Source organism: Dreissena polymorpha, chromosome 10, assembly GCF_020536995.1.
Source record: "Dreissena polymorpha isolate Duluth1 chromosome 10, UMN_Dpol_1.0, whole genome shotgun sequence".
NCBI lineage: Eukaryota > Metazoa > Mollusca > Bivalvia > Myida > Dreissenidae > Dreissena > Dreissena polymorpha.
Genome location: NC_068364.1, coordinates 70,075,301 through 70,096,276, shown reverse-complemented (window position 1 = coordinate 70,096,276; position 20,976 = coordinate 70,075,301). Strand labels below are relative to the sequence as shown.

At 34.5% G+C, this 20,976-nt stretch overlaps 1 protein-coding gene across 2 annotated transcripts; it reads left to right on the top strand.

Annotated features, from left to right (window-relative positions):
* Nucleotides 1-5,489: 5,489 nt before the first annotated feature.
* On the top strand, nt 5,490-11,442 carry LOC127848677 (uncharacterized). Of its 2 annotated transcripts, none has more exons than XM_052381266.1 (5): nt 5,490-5,796; nt 7,564-7,716; nt 8,151-8,269; nt 8,560-8,635; nt 9,195-11,442. In XM_052381266.1, exons 2-5 carry the CDS (start codon nt 7,644-7,646, stop codon nt 9,290-9,292), a joined length of 366 nt encoding a protein of 121 aa, XP_052237226.1. In that variant the 5' UTR covers nt 5,490-5,796; nt 7,564-7,643; the 3' UTR covers nt 9,293-11,442. The 2 variants fall into 2 exon arrangements, with proteins under 2 accessions (XP_052237226.1, XP_052237225.1); XM_052381265.1 differs by lacking the exon at nt 5,490-5,796 and adding an exon at nt 6,601-7,245 and having other exon boundaries at nt 9,195-11,439.
* The last annotated feature ends 9,534 nt before the right edge of the window (nt 11,443-20,976 follow it).

Sequence of the window (20,976 nt, the reverse complement as noted above, 5' to 3'; positions counted from 1 at the left end):
CGCAATGTTTGATTCTGAAAAAGAATAAATCCAAGTGTACACGGTTTTAAATCCAGTGAAATTTTCAAACACTCCGTAAAAGTCACTTAATCCAACAAATTAGCACAAAATATATACCAAAGTCATTGGTTTGGAGTTATATACACTAAATTAAACACTATAAAAGCGCACACAGTGACACTACATTTTCTATTGTTACAGTGGAGACACACACATGTAGAATGATCCTGTCGGCTGACAGATTCTATTTCTGAATTTAAGTCGACATTTTCTTTCAACAATTAATTGGGGTCAAATTCTTGTAAAAATCCCAGTGTAGCACCTTTAACCAGCGTAACATTACTGGAAGAAGTATTCAGCAGTCTAATTGGTATTTGGTGGCTTTTAACTGTCCTTGGGGAGCTTAAAGTGTGCCCTAATGATATCCCATTTGTTGGCTGTTTATTTGACGAAGGGCATAGAATCCCAAGAGTTGAATTAATTGATATAAGATTTATTGTCTGTCCAGGTTTGATACACTCCGAATTGGCTGGAATTTTTACCTTGGCTCGTGATGTGACCCTAACTGCCCTGAGAGGTATTTTCTCAACAAATGTTGCACACCTCTTCCCATTCAAACGTAATCCACTTAATTGATAATCAAAGTCATACAGAAAATCCATACCAATAAGTCTGTCTTCACGAATTGGTGCAACAAACACGGTATATTCAAACCACTGTCCACATGATTTAAACTATATTTGATAAGGTCCTTCCCATACATTTGGTGTAGTTTTCTTTGATAGTCTTTTACATTTTGCAGTATTAATGCACAACCTAAAGTCCCCATTTAGCCATCAATTTCGAACACTAGGTGAATAACCAGAAACGGTCTTTTGGAGGTCTTCGGCTGTCATATTTAAGCCACTTCAAAACAACGCCAATATCTGGATCCTGCTGTTGAAGTCTGGCCATTCTCTCCGATGATCAGAAGACTTTGCTGAATTTGACAAGACTTTTTACAGAAGATGACATTTCACCTAATGCAGTCTTTCCGTCTTTATTCGGCATTTCATAGTTTCTGTCATCCGCCTTCGAACTGTAATCTGCATCAGAGTTTTCAGAATGTTCACGGAAGCGCAGTCGGAATATCCGGTAGCGACGATATTTCCTAATTCTGAGTAAACCACGATACATGAAACGTACACAGTTCAACAACTTCACCACCTGAAGCTGTAGCAGCAAGAAAATCCAACCCCAGAATCCGGATTCATGAAGTTTTACTCTGGAAACTCTTGCTTTCGATGACCCCGAGATTTGCACAATCCTTTTTGCAAATAAAGGTACGCGTCATCAAACTGAGAGAAATCTGACCACTGCTTATGTTTCCTCAAACATGTGTCACATCCCTTACATGATGGCTCCTCTAGCGTTAGATGTCCTTCATAACACTCACATACTTCTGGTTCACTTGGTATTCGACTGAGGCTGTCCACATTAACATGTTTTCGGCCACTTCGGTGTTGTATCCGAAAATCATACTGCAATAACACTTCCAACCAGAGGGGATTGTTGTCACAATCACACTACTGAAGACATTTCCATCGATCCCTAAACTTTCTGTGATCATTCCGATCAGAATCCAGTCCAAACATGTCCACAGGTTCCACTAACCAGCTAGCAGCTAAATAAATCTTTTCCACGGGTTCCACTAACCAGCATGTGCTAAATAAATCTTTTCGGGCAACAATAACCGAAACTCCAAACATTGAAACAACACCAATAATCAAAATAAGACATCGTAACATTCCCATATGTCCAACCTCAATGAAACAGTCCCCTGATGATTTCGTAAGTCCAACAGCTCACTTTAATCCTGACACAATGATATAATATCCACTTTCCTCGCGTGTTAAAGTCCTTATCCCACCGCTGCCACCAGTGTTACCGTTTTTTGAGGAGGGGGGGGGAGTTCATAAGTTCACCACACAGTATATGTACTCTACATTTTATTTACACACTACGAGAATAAATATATACACTAATGAATAAGTCTCTCATACTCCTTCTCTCTTTACATTTCAACGGTCCATTCAACTCTCCCCAGCCTCTCTCTCAACCTGGCTTTTCATACAATTCTGCCCACCCTCCCATATTTGGATGTGTGGACAGACACAGATAGAACTTAGCATTTAATTGGTATTTATTATTGCAAGTGTTGACATATTTGACAAGCAGACTCTGCGAGCACCAGAACAAACCAGATTTGCTAATCTTTATTACAAAATGATGACCAACTGGTATCCTGTTCTGGTAACAAATGCCCACCATGCCACATGGCATCAAACAGAGCAGTCTAAATTGAAATCATATACTAAAATTACAACAGTCGGTACATTTTCCTCCCACATTGGTTGAAAGTGCGCTTACCTACACAAGGAGACTTCTAACGCAATACGTATTCAAATCAATATAGCTCCCTTTTTTGACAACGGATTTTGTTAAAATTTTGACTCAGACTAGTTCAATACATAATCTAATACTTCGTGTAAATTTAATTGAAATTTATCAATATTAAAACATAACAAATTAAAAAAATCACTGAAAATTCTCAAAATCGTTCATTGCAAAATAATAATATCAAAAGTCAAACGCAAGAATGCACGTCTTAATGACCGACCGGCTTGCAAAATTGCGCTCATGCATATTTATACGAGCCATAAGTTTTTTTTTAAAATTAATTGTCTGTTTTTCTGGTATACCGAGAATGATACAATAGAAATTAAATTGGAAGAATTCTATAACGGTGTACTTCACTTAGTATTTTTACGAAAAAAGTATTTTTCAAACTTAAACAATTCAGTTATGAGTAAATATTTTGATTTAAATGTGTACATGTGGTCATTTGACTACAGTATGTGCAAGCAAACGATAAAATCATTCATCCGTAACGATCGGATACTTCAGCAAGTGGGGAAGGTAGCCTGCAGCATGCCGATTGCGCTGTTGCGCTCCTGAAATTTTATACGAGATATATTGATTTTTAAATTAATTTTATGTTTCCTGTTGTATCAACCCATCTAAAATGAAGAAATTGAAATAAAATTAGATGCATATCGCGTTTCACCATTTTCACGTGCAAACAGATGAAACCACACCTACCCCACGTGAAAAAGCGCCCCATTGTCACGAATGAATGATTGTATCGTCATCGTGCACAGAATATAGTCAAATAATCGCATGTGCAATTTGAAATCAAAATTTTAACCCACTACTGAGTTATTTAAGTTTAAAAAGTGTTGCTTTAGAAAAGTCTCCAAATACCCGCACCTGACAAATGTGGCTCGAGCGAATCCCTATGACGTACCCTTTGGGTCAAAAGTACATATACGCCAACAGCTAAAAATAGATATCACCGCGGTGACAAAATTGTCACTGCGGTAACAATTTTGTCATTGCGGTAATAAATTTATCACTGCGGTGAAATATTTGTAACTGCGGTGATACTTTGTCTGACCCAAAGAGCTTGATAAGAGCCAAACCAAACTGACCAATGAAATAACGTCTTGCAAAACGGCACATCGGCGAATATTTTAATGGAAGCTTTATTCGTTGTAACTTATGAATTGTCACTTTATGTTTGTATAATTATAACTTCATAAAAAAATAATAATCTAGGTGACAATTTCAGAAACCTTATTATTTTCCGTTGTCTCAACGTCTGTGCGTGTTTTTACAGCCGGATAAGTGTCATAAAATCGGGTATACCGTGAAGGCAGTAGACCGTTAAACAAGCGATAACGGATTAATATCGCAAATCTTTAACAATGGATTTCCTATGATCTAATTGCGATAAAGCAGATGATATGCCAATAAGTGTAATTTAACAAATAAAATGTACGATTCACTAACCATTTATTTACTCAAACCGATAAGTGTGATATTCAGCTGGCGATCTCTATAAAAATCTTGAAAAATTTGCTGGTTTACTAAGAATAAATCTATAGATAGATAGATGTTTATTCAGGAAAAAAGGCAATATGCCCATCATTCCGCATGCAACACATGACAAAGAAATATACAACCGGTTAATGGTGAGATATGTTGCATCATGTTAGATATCTGCATATATATATGGGGAGATATAGATACATCAGCATGTAGTTTTGATTGTGAAGATGCAATAAAAAGATAAATAAATAAATAAACGTTTGGAAGCAATGGAAGAAAAAAAAATATAGCGTGTATTTGTCTTAGACCAGGGTTATTGGGTCATTTCGGAGAAAAATGTAAGTTCTAGTCTAATGAAATGTAACTAGAGTTTATGTATTAAAAAGTGTAAATTTAAATATGAACGGTATATTTAGTATATATTTGACACACAAAGTTGAGTTAACCAAAAATGGATATTAAATCTAGGTAGCCTTTTTTTTTGGGGGGGGGGGGTTGGGGGGGGGTTAGATTGTATATTCCTTGTTAGAGAGCCAAAAATATAGAAAAACTCACGTAGGCATGCTATAGTGTTTGATTTCAGGTACATGTACATATCAGGTGCATTTATCAGTAAAAGTTATTTACATATATATTTACATACATGTTTAACAGTTTACAAAATAACATTTGTTATTTACACACACATACACACACGCTTATATATATATATATATATATATATATATATATATATATATATATATATATATATATATATATATATATATATATATATATATATATATATATATATATATATATATATATATATATATATATATACACATACATATACATATATATATACACAAAGTATCATATAGTATTTTTACAACGTTGGTGATGTAATTGGTGCATGTGTATTTTGCGATTGATGTTGGTGTTGTGTAGCCTTTCATGTTCAAGCTCATAACGATATTAATATCCGATATATCAACTCGTGCCTCCGTTACACAATCGATTTATAATTGGAGAAATCATCAAATGTGTCTGGAAATAATCGGATTAACTACCGTCGTGGATACAGTTAAATGGATTTTATCATGGTAAGTCAACGTTGTAAGTGTGGTACAGTTTTACAAGCTTGACAACCTAACCCGAAATCAAAACGTTAGGTTGAGGCGCATGTGTAAAATTGACCAACTTTTATTTAATAATAATAGGTCTGCTCATGACTCATGTTAGTCAAGTAATCTAATTCGAGGAATTAGGTTACTACACATGATGGAGCTATATGTATATACTAATGATACAATTGAGTGGCTTGATATTTGATGGCCAATTCATCATGCCACGGACTCTAGATTACACGGATATGAAACGGGACCGTTACGCCAAATATCTTGTTGTGTCTAAGTCACGTGACCGTGTCGTAACTATCGATCTTCTATCGAAGCGCCGAGGTTATAAATTTGATGTACCCACTCGCGTATTTTGTTAAATTATAGTTTCATTTCTAGGCCGATTTTGACAGATTATATATCATTACAAAGCTTACGTAACGTAGTTTTCAGATATATAAATATATATGTGGCTGGGAACGAGACTTTGACCCTTTCGGCGCTGACGTCGTTAACGAGAAATAACGTTGCAAAGTCGTGACAACTTTTTCGCGCAATTTTCACACGTTTTTACTGCGATAAATATCTTATTTCTTTTATTTATTTTCCGAAACAATCTATGAATTACCCAATCAGTGATTATGTTACGGTTTTTATACGAAAACATTAGTATAGTTTAACCATAGCTGATTTATAACCCATCGTACACTACGGCACCGTGTGACTGCATCAATTAATGGATAAACTTCCTGCTTACAAAAAGGTTAGTTTTTCTTTCTTTTTTGTTGTTTTTCCGTCAAATAATGTGAAATTAGTCGGCAAAGGATGTATCCCATATAAATTTAACCACGTCTAGTGTTTATTACCACTGTTAAAATTAGTTTGGCTCTCGATTCATGATTATATGCGATAATTGGAATTCTCACCCGGAAGTTGTCAAAAAATGTCGTTTGGTTTTGATACAATGATAGTTTATGTTATGTGAAGTTTTCATAAGACTGATGAGCCAAACTAGTGAAATTCATTCCCAAGAATCTACAATTCCATACGAATTGTCACAGACTGATGACGTATTTTTAAATGAACTTGCACAAGTTGATGAGTTATACCACATTGGCCATGAATCTTTTGCAAAATCAAATGATAACTTGACATTTTCCAATCCAATTTTGTACAGGTTGAAACTTGTGATGTAGATTTGGGAAATCATGCAAGTATTTCATTTGAAGATGTTGATGATCATTTTGATGATTATGATGGTGATACATGTGATCAGGTTGATTGCTTACTTGTGGCGAATCCGAGTCTGACCAAATACAAATGAATCACAAACAGAATGACATTAGAAAAGAAGATCAAAAAGAAGCAGAAATTATTTCAAATTTCACGCGTGAAACATGCCAGTGTAGTGTCTTTTATGGAAGTAAACCATGTTCAACAATAGTTGGTGTTGATAATTTGCTAGAAAATAGGACCCAATGCCAGGAACTGTCTTCAAGAGAAAAAGAACTTGTAGTTAAATCCCAACTTTGTACCCAAAGAAAAAATAGTACTTTTACATCTGAAAACAAAAAATCTAAAAAGTTGCGAACGAGACCGTCTCAGAAATATTTTTTCCATGGTCAGCAAATTTGTAAGAAAACTTTCTGTTTTGCATTTGCAATTTCTCAGTCAACTTTGAAAAGAATGAGTAAGTCTTATGACATGTATGGCCTGAGTGTCAATGAACATGGTAATTGCAAAACAACACCTGCCCATGCACTTTCATTCGACGATACTACAAGAATAAAAAAATTCATTGAAGAATATGCAAATAAAAATGCATTACCTTTGCCGGGACGACTGCCTAATTGTCCAAAGCAGACAGTTTTGCTTCTTCCATGTGACAAAAATGTAACTGACATTTATGACTTATACATGAAGAGTGCAAAGGAAGCAAACTATAGAGTTGTGTCTTTAAAAACATTTAGAAACAAATGGAATTCATTATGCCCCCACATTGCAGTAGCTACACCAGCGACAGATTTGTGTGTAAAATGTCAAAAATTCATGGGCAAATTAAAAACCAATGCTCATCTGTCAGATGAAGAAAGGCACAATGTACTAAGTGACTATACATGTCATGTTCAAAAGGCCAACCGGCAACGCCAACTTTTCAAGGACCAGGTTCTTTGTAGTAAAGCTGTGTGCAGTACTACAGATGTCACTGAAGGTCTTGAAAAATGAGGATTTTTTAATAAACACATTTTATTTCCATTATAAATTCATAAATTGTAAATTAACTATTCAAAAATATGTTATACAAATAAGGTACCTCATATGAGGTACATTTGTGCTTTGTCCTGGAAGATGAACCGCAGCATTTTATGCATTTTGCCATGAACATGCTATAGCTTAAATGTTGAACATTCATTTATATGGTGCATCTAGCTGTACATGTTGGTAAACAATTATAAAAATATGTATATATAATAAAAAATGTCTAAATAAATTGATTCACTTAATACAATTTGGTTCATTTTGTTAACAGGTGCAGAACCATGTTCACTAGATGCCACACTTCACTACTCATGGGATTTTGCCCAGTGTGTACACTACCCTCATCACGCCATGCAAGTGGGGCCAATCTACTTTGCGACACCAAGAAAGTGCCATGTGTTTGGGATGTGCGCTGAAGGAACAGGTATGTTATTGTAATTATCAGTTTTATATATCTTCATAATATGTAATAATAACTAATTGTAACTACATTGCACTACTATAAGAAAAACATTTGTTAATATACTGCATTATTTAGTTGTTGTTTTTATGCCCCCGAAGGTGGGCATATAGTGATCACACTGTCCGTCTGTCTGTCTGTCTGAAATTCAGTCACACTTTGCGTTTAGGTTTCGAAAAAGTGCAAAAACACTTTGCGTTTAGGTTTAGAAAAATGTGGAAAAAGGAGGCATATGTCATCCTTTGCTGACAAGCCTTGTGTATATTGTAATTAAACAATACAAGTGTTTTGCACAAACATTAAGTGAAAATCTTGTATGCATGGCATATTAAAATATAGTCTTTTTTATAGTTTTTATTTGTAAAAATTATTTTTATGTACATAAAACAATATTACAGGAATACAGAGATTCTATATGATTGACGAGTCAGAAATGCCTGGGAAAGGTGGCGATTGTGTCACAAGTTTGGTGCACCACTATTTTTCTCACTTTGGCGCTGGAGAAAAACAGGCAGAGGTAATTTATTGCTATACATACTCTGAGATTAACAAAATAATGTTTTGTCTTTCTTTTCATTGGAAAGATTAAGTAAATTTATACATAGTTGCTTTTGTAATAATTGTTACTTTAATCTATGTTTTTGTAATTATTTTAAAATATTAAAGTAATTAAAACTATTATTTCATTTTGTTGCTGGACATAACATAATTCTGTTTCCATTAATTCATAAATGTTTTCATAGGTGTAGCAATAATCTCCATTTAAATATATATTAATTATTTTAAACAAGAAATGTTTATTTGCAGATTCACTTTGACAATGCTGTTGGGCAGAATAAAAACAACACCATTCTGGGCTATTGCATGTGGAGAGTGTTGACAGGTAATAAAACGGTCATTGTCTTTCTTTAAAATATAACCATTTAAAAAGTATAATAATGTGTAGTGTGTAGAGACATTTGAAAAGGTTTGTGTTTAGGTCCACATTATTTCTAAAGTATCAAAGCTATTGCTTTCATACTTGCAGCACTAATCATCTAATAAATGACCACACTCCAACTATACCCCTCTCTTAACCCCCCCCCAATTAAAACATTTTATGTTGTTAAAAAATCCTTTAAAAAAAAACAAATATTTATTTGTATTATTTTATTTTTGAAAGACTGTCCAACCATCCCACCCAAGAATCCCCCCATTTCATTTTGGAAAGATTTTACTAAAATTGCCATAACTTCTTTATTTATGATCAGATTTGATTCATACTTTGACAAATAGATGAGCTGTCTAGGTGGTGATCTTGTTATACTATATGATAAGAACTTTGGTCGCTTGTTTCTATCAATTACAAAATGTATAAAGCATATTGAAATGAATCTTTCGAGGTTGTAACCTGAAGAAAAAGATTATAAAATTGTTACTGTTTTTTTGGAATATCATTGCAGGTCTGCATGGGTCTGTTTCCTTGAGTATGATGCTACCGGGACATACCAAATTCACGCCAGATTGGCACTTTGGTGTGTGGAAAATAAAATGGCGCTGATGTATGCTGAATGTATGGAGGACATTGCTTACACAGTTAAAGCATCTTCTAGGTCCAGGCATAACATTCCGCAACGCGTAAATGATCCATCTAGACCGGTGATGTTTTTGAACTGGAAGACATTCTTAGAAAACTATTTCAAACTTTTAAAAAACATCACAAAATACTACCACTTTCGTTGCACTGCGGATGAGCCAGGGGTTCTCATTTGTCGAGAGTTCTGTGACTCGGAGGAAGTTAGATTTAATCTTCTAAAGGCAAGACCCGAGGCAGGCTGCCTTCCGACAGTTAAGTTTATCCCCCCTCTAGATCATCTGAGGCAGTGGTATCTTTACGAGTAAATTGCACCGTTCTTTATCAATGAAGTTGCCAGAGACATTGTGTGTCCCAAACCATCTATTCCAAAGTAAAAAATGTGAGAGCTTGTTATCCTATTAACAATTGTTCATTTTCTCAAATTGTTGTTCTTGCATTATACTTATGATAAACTGTTTTCTGATTAGTATTCATGACTATGACATTTACATGGTATTGTTATTTGTATGACAATTAGCTGAATATATTATTAACCAGGTTTTCCGAAGGAAAAAACTGGTTATTAGATTGGCGAATGCGGGCGGGCTGGCTGGCTGGCGGGCTGGCGGAATAAGCTTGTCCGGGCCATAACTATGTCGTTCATTGTCAGATTTTAAAATCATTTGGCACATTTGTTCACCATCATTGGACGGTGTGTCGCGCGAAATAATTACGTCGATATCTCCAAGGTCAAGGTCACACTTTGAGTTCAAAGGTCAAAAATGGCCATAAATGAGCTTGTCCGAGCCATAACTATGTCGTTCATCGTCAGATTTTAAAATCATTTGGCACATTTGTTCACCATCATTGGACGGTGTGTCGCGCGAAATAATTACGTCGATATCTCCAAGGTCAAGGTCACACTTTGAGTTCAAAGGTCAAAAATGGCCATAAATGAGCTTGTCCTGGCCATAACTATGTCATTCATTGTGAGATTTTAAAATCATTTGGCACATTTGTTCACCATCATGGGACGGTGTGTCCCACGAAAGAATCACGTCAATATCTCCAATGTCAAGGTCGCCACGACTAAAAATAGATTTAAAAAAAAAAAAAAACTTACAAAGGGGGTTAATTTTTTTTGGTCATTTAAAAAGTTCAGTTTGAGTTTTCTCCCTTTATCAGATTTTTTTTTCACAATGAAAACCTGGTTTTGTGACAATTTTGTCCCTTGTTAATAGTGTGTTTCTTTATTGAAAGTGACATAGCAATCAATAATCAAAAATAGTTTATGGGCATATATAAGCTGAACTGAGATTTATAATTAATTAACAACTCAATCATAGTGATTTCACTATAAAATATTCTGTACAGTATGATTATTACATTGTATAATATGACTGGTATGTGTTCAAAGATAACTTAAACTGTTGTAGTTTGTATTGACATCAAAATGTGTGATGTAAACATATGTGTTCATATTATGTATCTATTATATTTTACAAGTAAACGAACATATTTTGTTGTGTAAAGTTTAATCTATGGTGACGTTTACCATTGAATATTGATGTGCTTATTGCTGTAATTTTCTTTTATTTGAAAATCATGTTTTTGGACCTCTATATATGAAATGGGTTGATATTATTTTCTATCTACACTTATGGTCAATTTCATTGTTGATAACAGGTACAAATGAAATTGAAAATTTACTGTTTCCATAGCAACTGTTAACTTAATTTAAAAAAATCTAATTAATTGTGTATCAATCTTTGAATAAAATACAATTGCTAAATAAACCATGTATGGCAGTATAGATGCTTAACAAAAATTCAAAATGTCAGGTTTTTTTTTCATTTTAGTTTCAAGTTCGTTGCTATACAATATGTTCAATTTCTGAATACACCCCTATTTTCAGAAAATGTTCATACATTGATTTTACTATAAACATGTTGGTAATGTTTATTATCTGTCCAGAAGATATTTTGTTGATGTGTTGTTATTCTGTGTCTTAAATTCTTTAAAATGACAATACATTTGAAAAAAGAACAGTGTCTGTTTCCATGGCAACAATGAGCGTTTAATGTTTTATAATAATACAATTAATTATGTAAGTCATAGTTAATGACTGTCATCACCATACACACACAATTGAGTGATTATCAACATTTCGTACAAAATCGCGCAAATCAGTGTTTCTGACATGCAATACAAAAAATGACATAACTTCGTCAAATTTAGGAATTCAATGCTCGAATTTCAGATTTTGATTTTTCAGATGTAGCACTTTCATAATATATGCTTAACTGAAAAAGTCATTTTTTGACCAGATGGGTCAAAATCTCGTTCCCAGCCACATATTAAGTTTTTCTTCTGATTTCGGCAGCCCGGCGAGTTATAACTTTAACTTTTGCAAATAACATACCGTTTTGGAGTTTTAGAATCTAGATTTACGGTTGACATGTTCGTACTTTATACATAATTGTAGCGTTTATATTTGGAGTTCAGTTTTAAAAATAACATCTTGCTTAGGAGAATAGAATTCTGTATACGATAGAAAAAAAAATTGTTTAAAAACGAAAGTAATTAAGGAATGAAGGCCGGAAAATGTAGCGCGCGTTCCTAACGCACTGAACTGATGCTACGGTCTTGGCGATTATGCTTTTGTTTAGATACCGGCCATTGAATTTCCTTTGCCATGATTATTATATTTTTTATGAAATATATTGAAATATTTTGTTCTAGAGACATATCCATAAAGCTAAGTATTAATGAAGCTTTATAAATTTACGATTTCATCTCTTGATTATAACACAGAAAGGGTGTTAATTTTATGATGAAACAGCGTATACAAATGTATAGCGGACCCTCTTGATATTTTTCGGCTTTGCATACTTCAAATATAATGGGTGTCAAAACATTCATCGTTTGTTGTTTATTATCAAAAAGGTAATTATGTAAAATTATATGAAAGGTTATTAACCATAAATTATCAATTAATTAAAATTATTTAAAGATTCTTGAAAATCACGGTCAACTGTCTATGCATGTATATTGAAATATCTTTATAAGTTAACAGAGTTATAAATATATAGAATTCTAAATTAAAACTCTGTATTATTTGTATTTTTCGGAAAGATTATTTAACCCCGTTGTGGTCAAATGAGAATGCTGTTTTTAATTATGTTGTTCCGTACACTACCATACACTCTTTATAGGACTACGAAATGACGGAGTTTTTTTACCGGTACTCGCTAAATACGTTAAATGTTAAGTATTAGATTTTTTAAATGTTTAAAATGTACATGTATAGGTATTAAGCACTTATAATTATTGTGATTTAGCTGGCTGACATCTATACAGTATTTAGTTTATGGCAATCTGTATGGGCAGATGACTATAAATGTTTTCAATACGCTACATATCTTATAAACGCAAAATTGAGTATTTGGCGTTACATTACTCCAAGAAATGACCACTAATACCACGAGAAGACATGGAGGTATCATAAAAAGTGTAAACTGACCAGACATTGCCACCTGTGGTTAGGGACCAATATACAAGTATAGGTCCCTGCTGTGGCGTATGACACCATAGTGTTATTTAGTATTGGTCGGCACAGTATCTGATCATAACGAGATAATTGGCTTGTGCTGAACACAGGGGCAATAAAACCACAGATCTATCAATAAACAAGATTATTGAGATATCTTTTATTGAACACCGCGATAAAAATGCTCAAACCATGGACTCTAGATTACACGGATAAAAAACATGGCAACATTCTCAGAATCATCACTGCTATATGTGTAATCACCTAACGATTCGTCTTAAAATAATTTATATATTTGAGTTGAAGACGATGTACTGTTGTTTAAGTCTGAATAAACTATCTGTCTGCCTGTCTAAATCCAAGCCGTCATCGTCCCGGTGAAAAAAATCTGATTTTCAATAGTTGGACATGATGCCCTGATGTCAAAATACGAAATGACCCGCGTAACACGGACCGTGATTTTCAAGAATCTTTAATAAATTGATAATTTAAGGTAAATAACATTTCAAATAATTATACATAATTACCTTGTTGATAATAAACAGCAAACGATGAATGTTTTTGACACCCATTTTATTTCAAGTATGCATGCAAAGCCGAATAATATCGAGAGGGTCCGCTATATACGCTGTTTCATCATAAATTTTACACCCTTTCTGTGTTATAAACAAGAGCTGAAATCGTTAATTTATTAAGATTCATTTATAATAAGCTTTATTGATATGTTTCGTGAACAAAATACTACAATATATTCCCTAAAAAATATATTAAGATGGCAAAAGAAATTAAATGGCCGGTTTCTAAACAAAAGCATAATCGCCAAGACCGTAGCATCAGTTCAGTGCGTTAGGAACGCGCGCTACATTTTCCCGCCTTCATTCCTTAATTACTTTCGTTTTTAAACAAATTTTTTTTCTATCGTATACAGAATTCTATTCTCCTAAGCAAGATGTAATTTTTAAAACTGAACTCCAAATATAAACGCTACAAATTGGTATTAAGTACGAACATGTCAACCGTAAATCTAGATTCTAAAACTCCAAAACGGTATGATATTTGCAAAAGTTTAAGTTATAACTCGCCGGGCTGTCGAAATCAGAAGAAAAACTTAATATATATTGATATATCTGTTTACTACGTAACGTAAGCTTTCTAATGATATATAATTTGTCAAAATCGGCCGAGAAATGAAACTATAATTTAACAAAAGACGTGAGTGGGTACATCAAAATGTATAACCTCGGCACTTCGCTGTACGCTAATCGTAAAAGATCGATAGCCACAACACGTTTAAACGCGCGGTGGTAAAACATAAAATGTGTATTTCTTGTGTTTAACTCGCTATAAATCCATTAATAACAACGGGAATATACTAAAAGTTATATTTTTTTGAAAGAGGAAGTAATAAGCAACAAGATAACGTATAAACCAATAAAATCGGATGAATAGTTTTTGCATAAGATTGAATTTACTACAGTAAGGGTCAAATACTCGATTCATCTCCTGTCAATATACACTCCGTGATCATGCTAACAATTTTTGAAGATTTAAAAGTTACACATTTAGACAATTAGAGCACACATTTATCTAGTCCAAAAAATTAGACGTAAGCTACCCCGCTTACGTCTAAACGGCTACCGTCGTTTTCCTATAGCAAATTGAGTTCAACTTAAACTTCAGTTTTTCTCGTTAAATCTTTGCTAATGCATAAAATTATCATTAATTAGACATAAATGTGAGCGATTACCTCTTAAATGTGTAAAAATTGTGCTTTTAAACCACTTATGTACATTTTTAAAAATAAACCTACACAACACACGAAGTGTGTTTGTCGTTTATAGAATTACATTGAATTATATTGAACGAAATTATTTTTTGAATAGGTTACACATAACCAATTGTTGTTGTACAACAAACCACATCACTTTTTAGCTTTCTGTACTTTTTAATTAAATGAAACCTATATGTGTGTGTTAAAACTACCAGTTGTATCACGAAGTGTATATTGATAGGAGATGAATCGAGTATGTGACCCTTACTGTAGTAAATTCAATCTTGTGCAAAAACTATTCATCCGATTTTATTGGTTTATACGTTATCTTGTTGCTTATTAATTCCTCTTTCAAAAAATATACGTTTTAGTATACTCCCGTTGCTATTAATGGATTTATAGCGAGATAAACACAAGAAATACACATTTTATGTCTTACCACCGCGCGTTTTACCGTGTTGTGGCTATCGATCTTGTACAATGAGCGTACAGCGAAGCGCCGAGGTTATACATTTTGATGTACCCACTCACGCCTTTTGTTGAATTATAGTTTCATTTCTCGGCCGATTTTGACAAATTATATATCATTAGAAAGCTTACGTTACGTAGTAAACAGATATATGAACATATATTAAGTTTTTCTTCTGATTTCGACAGCCCGGCGAGTTATAACTTTAACTTTTGCAAATATCATACCGTATTGGAGTTTTAGAATCTAGATTTACGGTTGACATGTTCGTACTTAATACCAATTTGTAGCGTTCTTCTGATTTCGACAGCCCGGCGAGTTATAACTTTAACTTTTGCAAATATTATACCGTTTTGGAGTTTTAGAATCTAGATTTACGGTTGACATGTTCGTACTTAATACCAATTTGTAGCGTTTATATTTGGAGTTCAGTTTTAAAAATTACATCTTGCTTAGGAGAATAGAATTCTGTATACGATAGAAAAAAAAATTGTTTAAAAACGAAAGTAATTAAGGAATGAAGGCGGAAGAAAGTAGCGCGCGTTCCTAACGCACTGAACTGATGCTACGGTCTTGGCGATTATGCTTTTGTTTAGAAACCGGCCATTGAATTTCCTTTGCCATGATTATTATATTTTTTATGGAATATATTGTGGTATTTTGTTCACGAAACATATCAATAAAGCTTATTATAAATAAATCTTAATAAATTAACGATTTCAGCTCTTGTTTATAACAAAGAAAGGGTGATAAATTTATGATGAAACAGCGTATATAGCAGACCCTCTCGATTTTATTCGGCTTTGCATGCATACTTGAAATAAAATGGGTGTCAAAAACATTCATCGTTTGCTGTTAATTATCAACGAGGGAATTATGTATAATTATATGAAATGTTATTTACCTTAAATTATCAATTTATTAAAGATTCTTGAAAATCACAGTCGGTGTTACGCGGGTCATTTCGTATTTTGACATCAGGGCATCATGTCCAACTATTCAAAATCAGATTTATTTTCACTGGGACGATGACGGCTTAGATTAAGACAGGCAGACAGATAGTTTATTCAGACTTATACAACAGTACATCGTCTTCAACTCAAATATATGAATTATTTTTAGACGAATTGTTAGGTGATTACACATATAGCAGTGATGATTCTGAGAATGTTGCCATGTTCCTTATCCGTGTAATCTAGAGTCCGTGGTTTGAGCATTTTTATCGCGGTGTTCAACAAAAGATATCTCAATAATCTTGTTTATTGATAGATCTGTGGTTTTATTGTCCCTGTGTTCAGCACAAACCAATTATCTCTTTATGATCAGATACTGTGCCGACCAATACTAAATAACAGTATGGTGTCATACGCCACAGCAGGGACATATACTTGTGATCATGGAGTCTTAGTGCAAGACTTTAAAAAGTATGTTGTTTCGCTTGCGGTTGTTAAAGCCAAAACGGGGCTTCCCAGCTGGCACAGCTGCTACAGCTGCTGATATTCGGATCTGAATACCTAAACTTATTCAGACCTTATTCTTAACCGTTGCGCGTTTTACGATATCGGATTTTAGGCGGGAATACAACTCAGTGAAACTATTCAATTTCTTATACAACATTAAGCATATTAACAGTTATTGAAATTAACAATATCAGCGACATCTTTTTAAAGACTAAACACGTTTTCAAGTATCGAATTTAACATGTCAATAAAATATATTAATACCAAAAAAGGTTTCATTTAATATTGTTCACATTAAACCTTTAAATGAAAGTGTCGCTTTAACTATTTTCCGTGTCTTATTAAGCCGCGAATCGTTTGCTAAAAACAGCTAACAAAAAGGGCTACACGTTCTAATTCTTAATGAAATACAAAAATAAGTATAACATAATTATTAACGTCCATAAACACACACGGCAAGATCAAAGTTTTAATGGAAAACTAATATGACATTCCACGTAAATTATTATTTTCGTCTAAATCGAATACTATATGTAGAGAAACAATGTATTTATAACCGACCAATGAGGTAACATTATGCAACTTTCAATTTACACAGTGCTATATGGCAACAATATGGAATTTGAACAGTGGTAGTGTTTTAAGGTCTGGACTATCATTACTTGTAAGTTTGTATAAACATTTTTCTAATGCAATTAGTAAAATAATGTTTATATTTTATGTTTAATAATTTATTGCATGATTATTCTGTGCTGTTATATGAATTTGATGCCGTTAAAGCTTCCGACATGAATTCATGTCGGAACGATGCTATTGCAAAATAACGTTAAACGATATGAGGTCGATGTAAATCGACCTCATATTTATAGGAGTAACATTTATCGATTGTTATTTGATATGTGGTAAACAAATGCATTGTATTTGCGTTCACCAATAAGAAAACCTTCCAGATTATGCACATTTTGTAAGTTTTAGTAACAACATAGAATAAAATAGCATGGTATATGATGGACAACTGTTATAAACTTAGATACATACATGTACACCTACATAAAAATGAGCAATATACATATACTGGCTTACATGTTAATAAAATATGTTTACTATTGATTTTTATTTGATTCTTATGTTTGCAATACACCTAATAAACATAATTGTGTTTTATGTTGTATCTTTTTGTAATACCAGTGTATTTTTGTCTTTTTCAATTTCAGGTACCACTACTGTTTCTTGACACAAATTGTTTTTCTACTAATTTGGTTAAAAAATAGTGGTGTGTGTTTTCATCGTTGCTGTAATAAGAGGCTGTGAAAACATAGAAAAGCTGGATTGCCATTTCACAAATTGACGGGTTTGCCAGGCTCGCATGGTTGTGAGTATAATTATATTTATTTTATGTAATAGGTGATTAATAACTAATTCTGTGAGTATGCCTCATTCTCATACTTTCGTGTCTTCTCATTGGATTCGTGCTCATTTTAATACGTCATTATCGCTGTCACCAAATACTGCACGTGCCCGGTTTCTATGCAAGTTGATCGAGCTTTTACAACTGTTGTGTATTTTGCCGTGGAAAATGCGATTTAAACAGGTAATGTCCCACAACACGTAAATAAAATGCTAAAATTAACGTTTAACTAATTATTTAATCAGGTATGAATGCCTTATAGGTCACTTTCACCTTAGTAAAAATGAGTTTCCAAACTCTGTTTACATGTGTCAGCCATTTTGTTATGTATTTGTACCAAAGTTAACGCTCTATTGATTTCGGAGCGCTTTGAGGGTCCCGACGGGGTATTGTAACTCACTGAAGAACAACTCATGGTGCGCAAAGAAATTAAATATCAATTAGCGCATTGTAGAATCTGACAGTTCCCAATATAAATTTACCATGTTTATTGATCCATCACAGATTGAAATAATCATTCTGATTCTTGACATTTTTATACATTCACAATCATGAAATCTTTTTTTTTTAATTATTAGTTACATGTAGTTAACAAATTTTGAAAGAACAATTTTAATAATAATTAAAATCATAATAAATTTATTGTGCGCGGATTGTATTAGCATATACATGTAAGCATAGTTAATGTGTCTGGCCAATTATTAAGTTTGTTTCCCGCCCGTAGCGTATGTATTTCACACATAAACAAGGTCACATAATTATGTTTTCGCACATACAAGTGGTCAAGGCTCCAGCATATGGTGGATTTATAAATTAATTGCATGTTGATTCCGCTATTATATTTTAGCTGAGAAAATTAGCAGTTTGAAGCCACATCAATAATCAAGACAGTGACGACGTATTTGTAGTTTTGTTAATTATCAGCTTATTATAACTATTGTTTGAATTTGCATATATAAACACGTTTTATTTTGTTCATATTATCGATTAATATCGCTACTAATTACCCGATAATCCCGTATATTCCAGTTTTAAAGCAAATGCTGGTAAATATTTACGATACACAAACATTCTCGATATTTCCTTAAGTATCAAATACATTTGGGCATTTGTTACTATTTATAGAGATGATGAAATAACGTCTAATCGGGGCGTTTTTTTTCTCCACTGAACACGCGATTTACGCCTGACGTGATGTTCATGTATTTATACAACACAAAATACACCTAACCTTTCCAAACGACGTTCTACATGTCTGCATAATTTTCGCGCGCTTTTTATGAAACAAAGGATATTTTAGCACTGTTTATTTGACGCTAGAATTTGCCAAAGGACGCGTTAGCATTCAAATTCGGAAGTGTATTTCGGATTACAAATATAATAATGATAATGGAACGAAACATAAACAGTTGCGCGTAATTAATTCTACGCTACACATACATGTATGTACATGTGGGTGGATATCTTTTCACTCGATCCGCCGCGTACGTTTGCGGCGGATTTACTCCGCGAAAGTACGCGAGGTTTATACAGACTCGGCGTCGTTGCGCGGATCGATGCCGAGTGCAACGGCGAAACGCCGCGTGAACACACGATTCGGCCGCCGCGGACTAATAATCTGGCCGTGGCGTAGCCGCGGATTATGTTTGTGCCGCTTTGGCTGTACTGTAGATCCATTTAATATTGGATTGGGCTCCGAGTTAATCTTTTCAAAAGAAGAGGAAACGGGTTTGGTGGAGCATCTGGAGAGCATGTCCCAGCTCGGATATGGTTACACCAATGTACAGGTCCAGCACCTGGCTGGGGAACTGGCTGAACATTTAGGGAAACGCCCTACCAACAAGCCATTAAGTATAAATTGGTTGTATGGCTTTCTAAAGAGATGGACAGGCAGGCTCTCTTCCATAAAACCACGCGCCCTGGATAGTGGCCGTGCGAAAAACTCAACGCCGGAGATCGTTGAAAGCTACTTCAAAAACCTCGGGGAAGTAGTGGAGAAACACAATCTGACCGACAAACCTCATCTCATCTACAACATAGATGAAACCGGGATTCAACCCGAACACAGGCCCCCTAATGTCATCGCTGCCACTGGCAGTAAGCCGCAGGCTGTTACCTCGCCCCGCTCAACAACCACAACATTAATCGCATGCGCTAACGCAGCCGGTAATCATATACCACCATTTTTCGTCTTCAAAGGGAAACGAAGCAACCCTGAACTAATGAACGGCTCGTCACCTGGTTCGAAATTCACAATGTCCGAAAGTGGCTGGTCAAATGCCGAAATATTCCAGCATTATTTGAAGGACCATTTCCTCCCGAATGTATGCAGGGGTTCAACGGACCAAGCGCTGATACTTGTCATTTATGACGGCCACTCCTCGCATGTTTCCAGGCAACTTACTGAATGGGCCAAAGCAGAGAATATCATCCTCTTTGTTTTGCCTGCCCACACATCGCACATCCTGCAGCCTCTGGACGTGTCGATTTTCGGCCCATTCAAATCATATTACTACCGTGAATGTGCCAAGTTTATGCAGGAGCACATTGGTGAAACTGTCACGAAATATATGATGGCGAAAATTGCTTGCAAAGCGTATCTAAAGGCCATGGTTCCAGCCAACATAGTCGCAGGCTTCCGAAAAACTGGCATTTTCCCATGCTGCCCAGAGGTTGTTCCTGCAGATAAGCTTTCTCCAAGCGAAGCCTTCCGAGAGACATCACCCCTGTTCAAAATTATGGCAATTAAATCCGGAAAAGAAGCAGTTGAAAAGTACCTCTTGTTGAAGGCTGAAAAAAAGTTTACATGCGTCTGCCAGGCCTCTAAGCAACCTAAAGCCAAAAACACAAAACCCAAGCCAGGGGGGAAGGCTATTACAGAAGAAGCATATGCTGAGGAGCTGCAAACATACGATAAAGAAAACGCAACTCCCAGTACATCAACAACCTCAACACATGCAACAACAACATCGACGAAAAAAGGCAAAACCTGCAGAAAGCGCCTATCGGAA

What these genes read in the sequence shown, in the direction of transcription:
- LOC127848677 (XM_052381265.1), top strand. Translation starts at nt 6,720, where the DNA reads ATGAGTAAGTCTTATGACATGTATGGCCTGAGTGTCAATGAACATGGT. An exon ending in GATGTGCGCTGAAGGAACAG is followed by an intron (nt 7,717 to 8,150) that starts GTATGTTATTGT and finishes ACAATATTACAG; the next exon opens with GAATACAGAGATTCTATATG. An exon ending in CTGGAGAAAAACAGGCAGAG is followed by an intron (nt 8,270 to 8,559) that starts GTAATTTATTGC and finishes GTTTATTTGCAG; the next exon opens with ATTCACTTTGACAATGCTGT.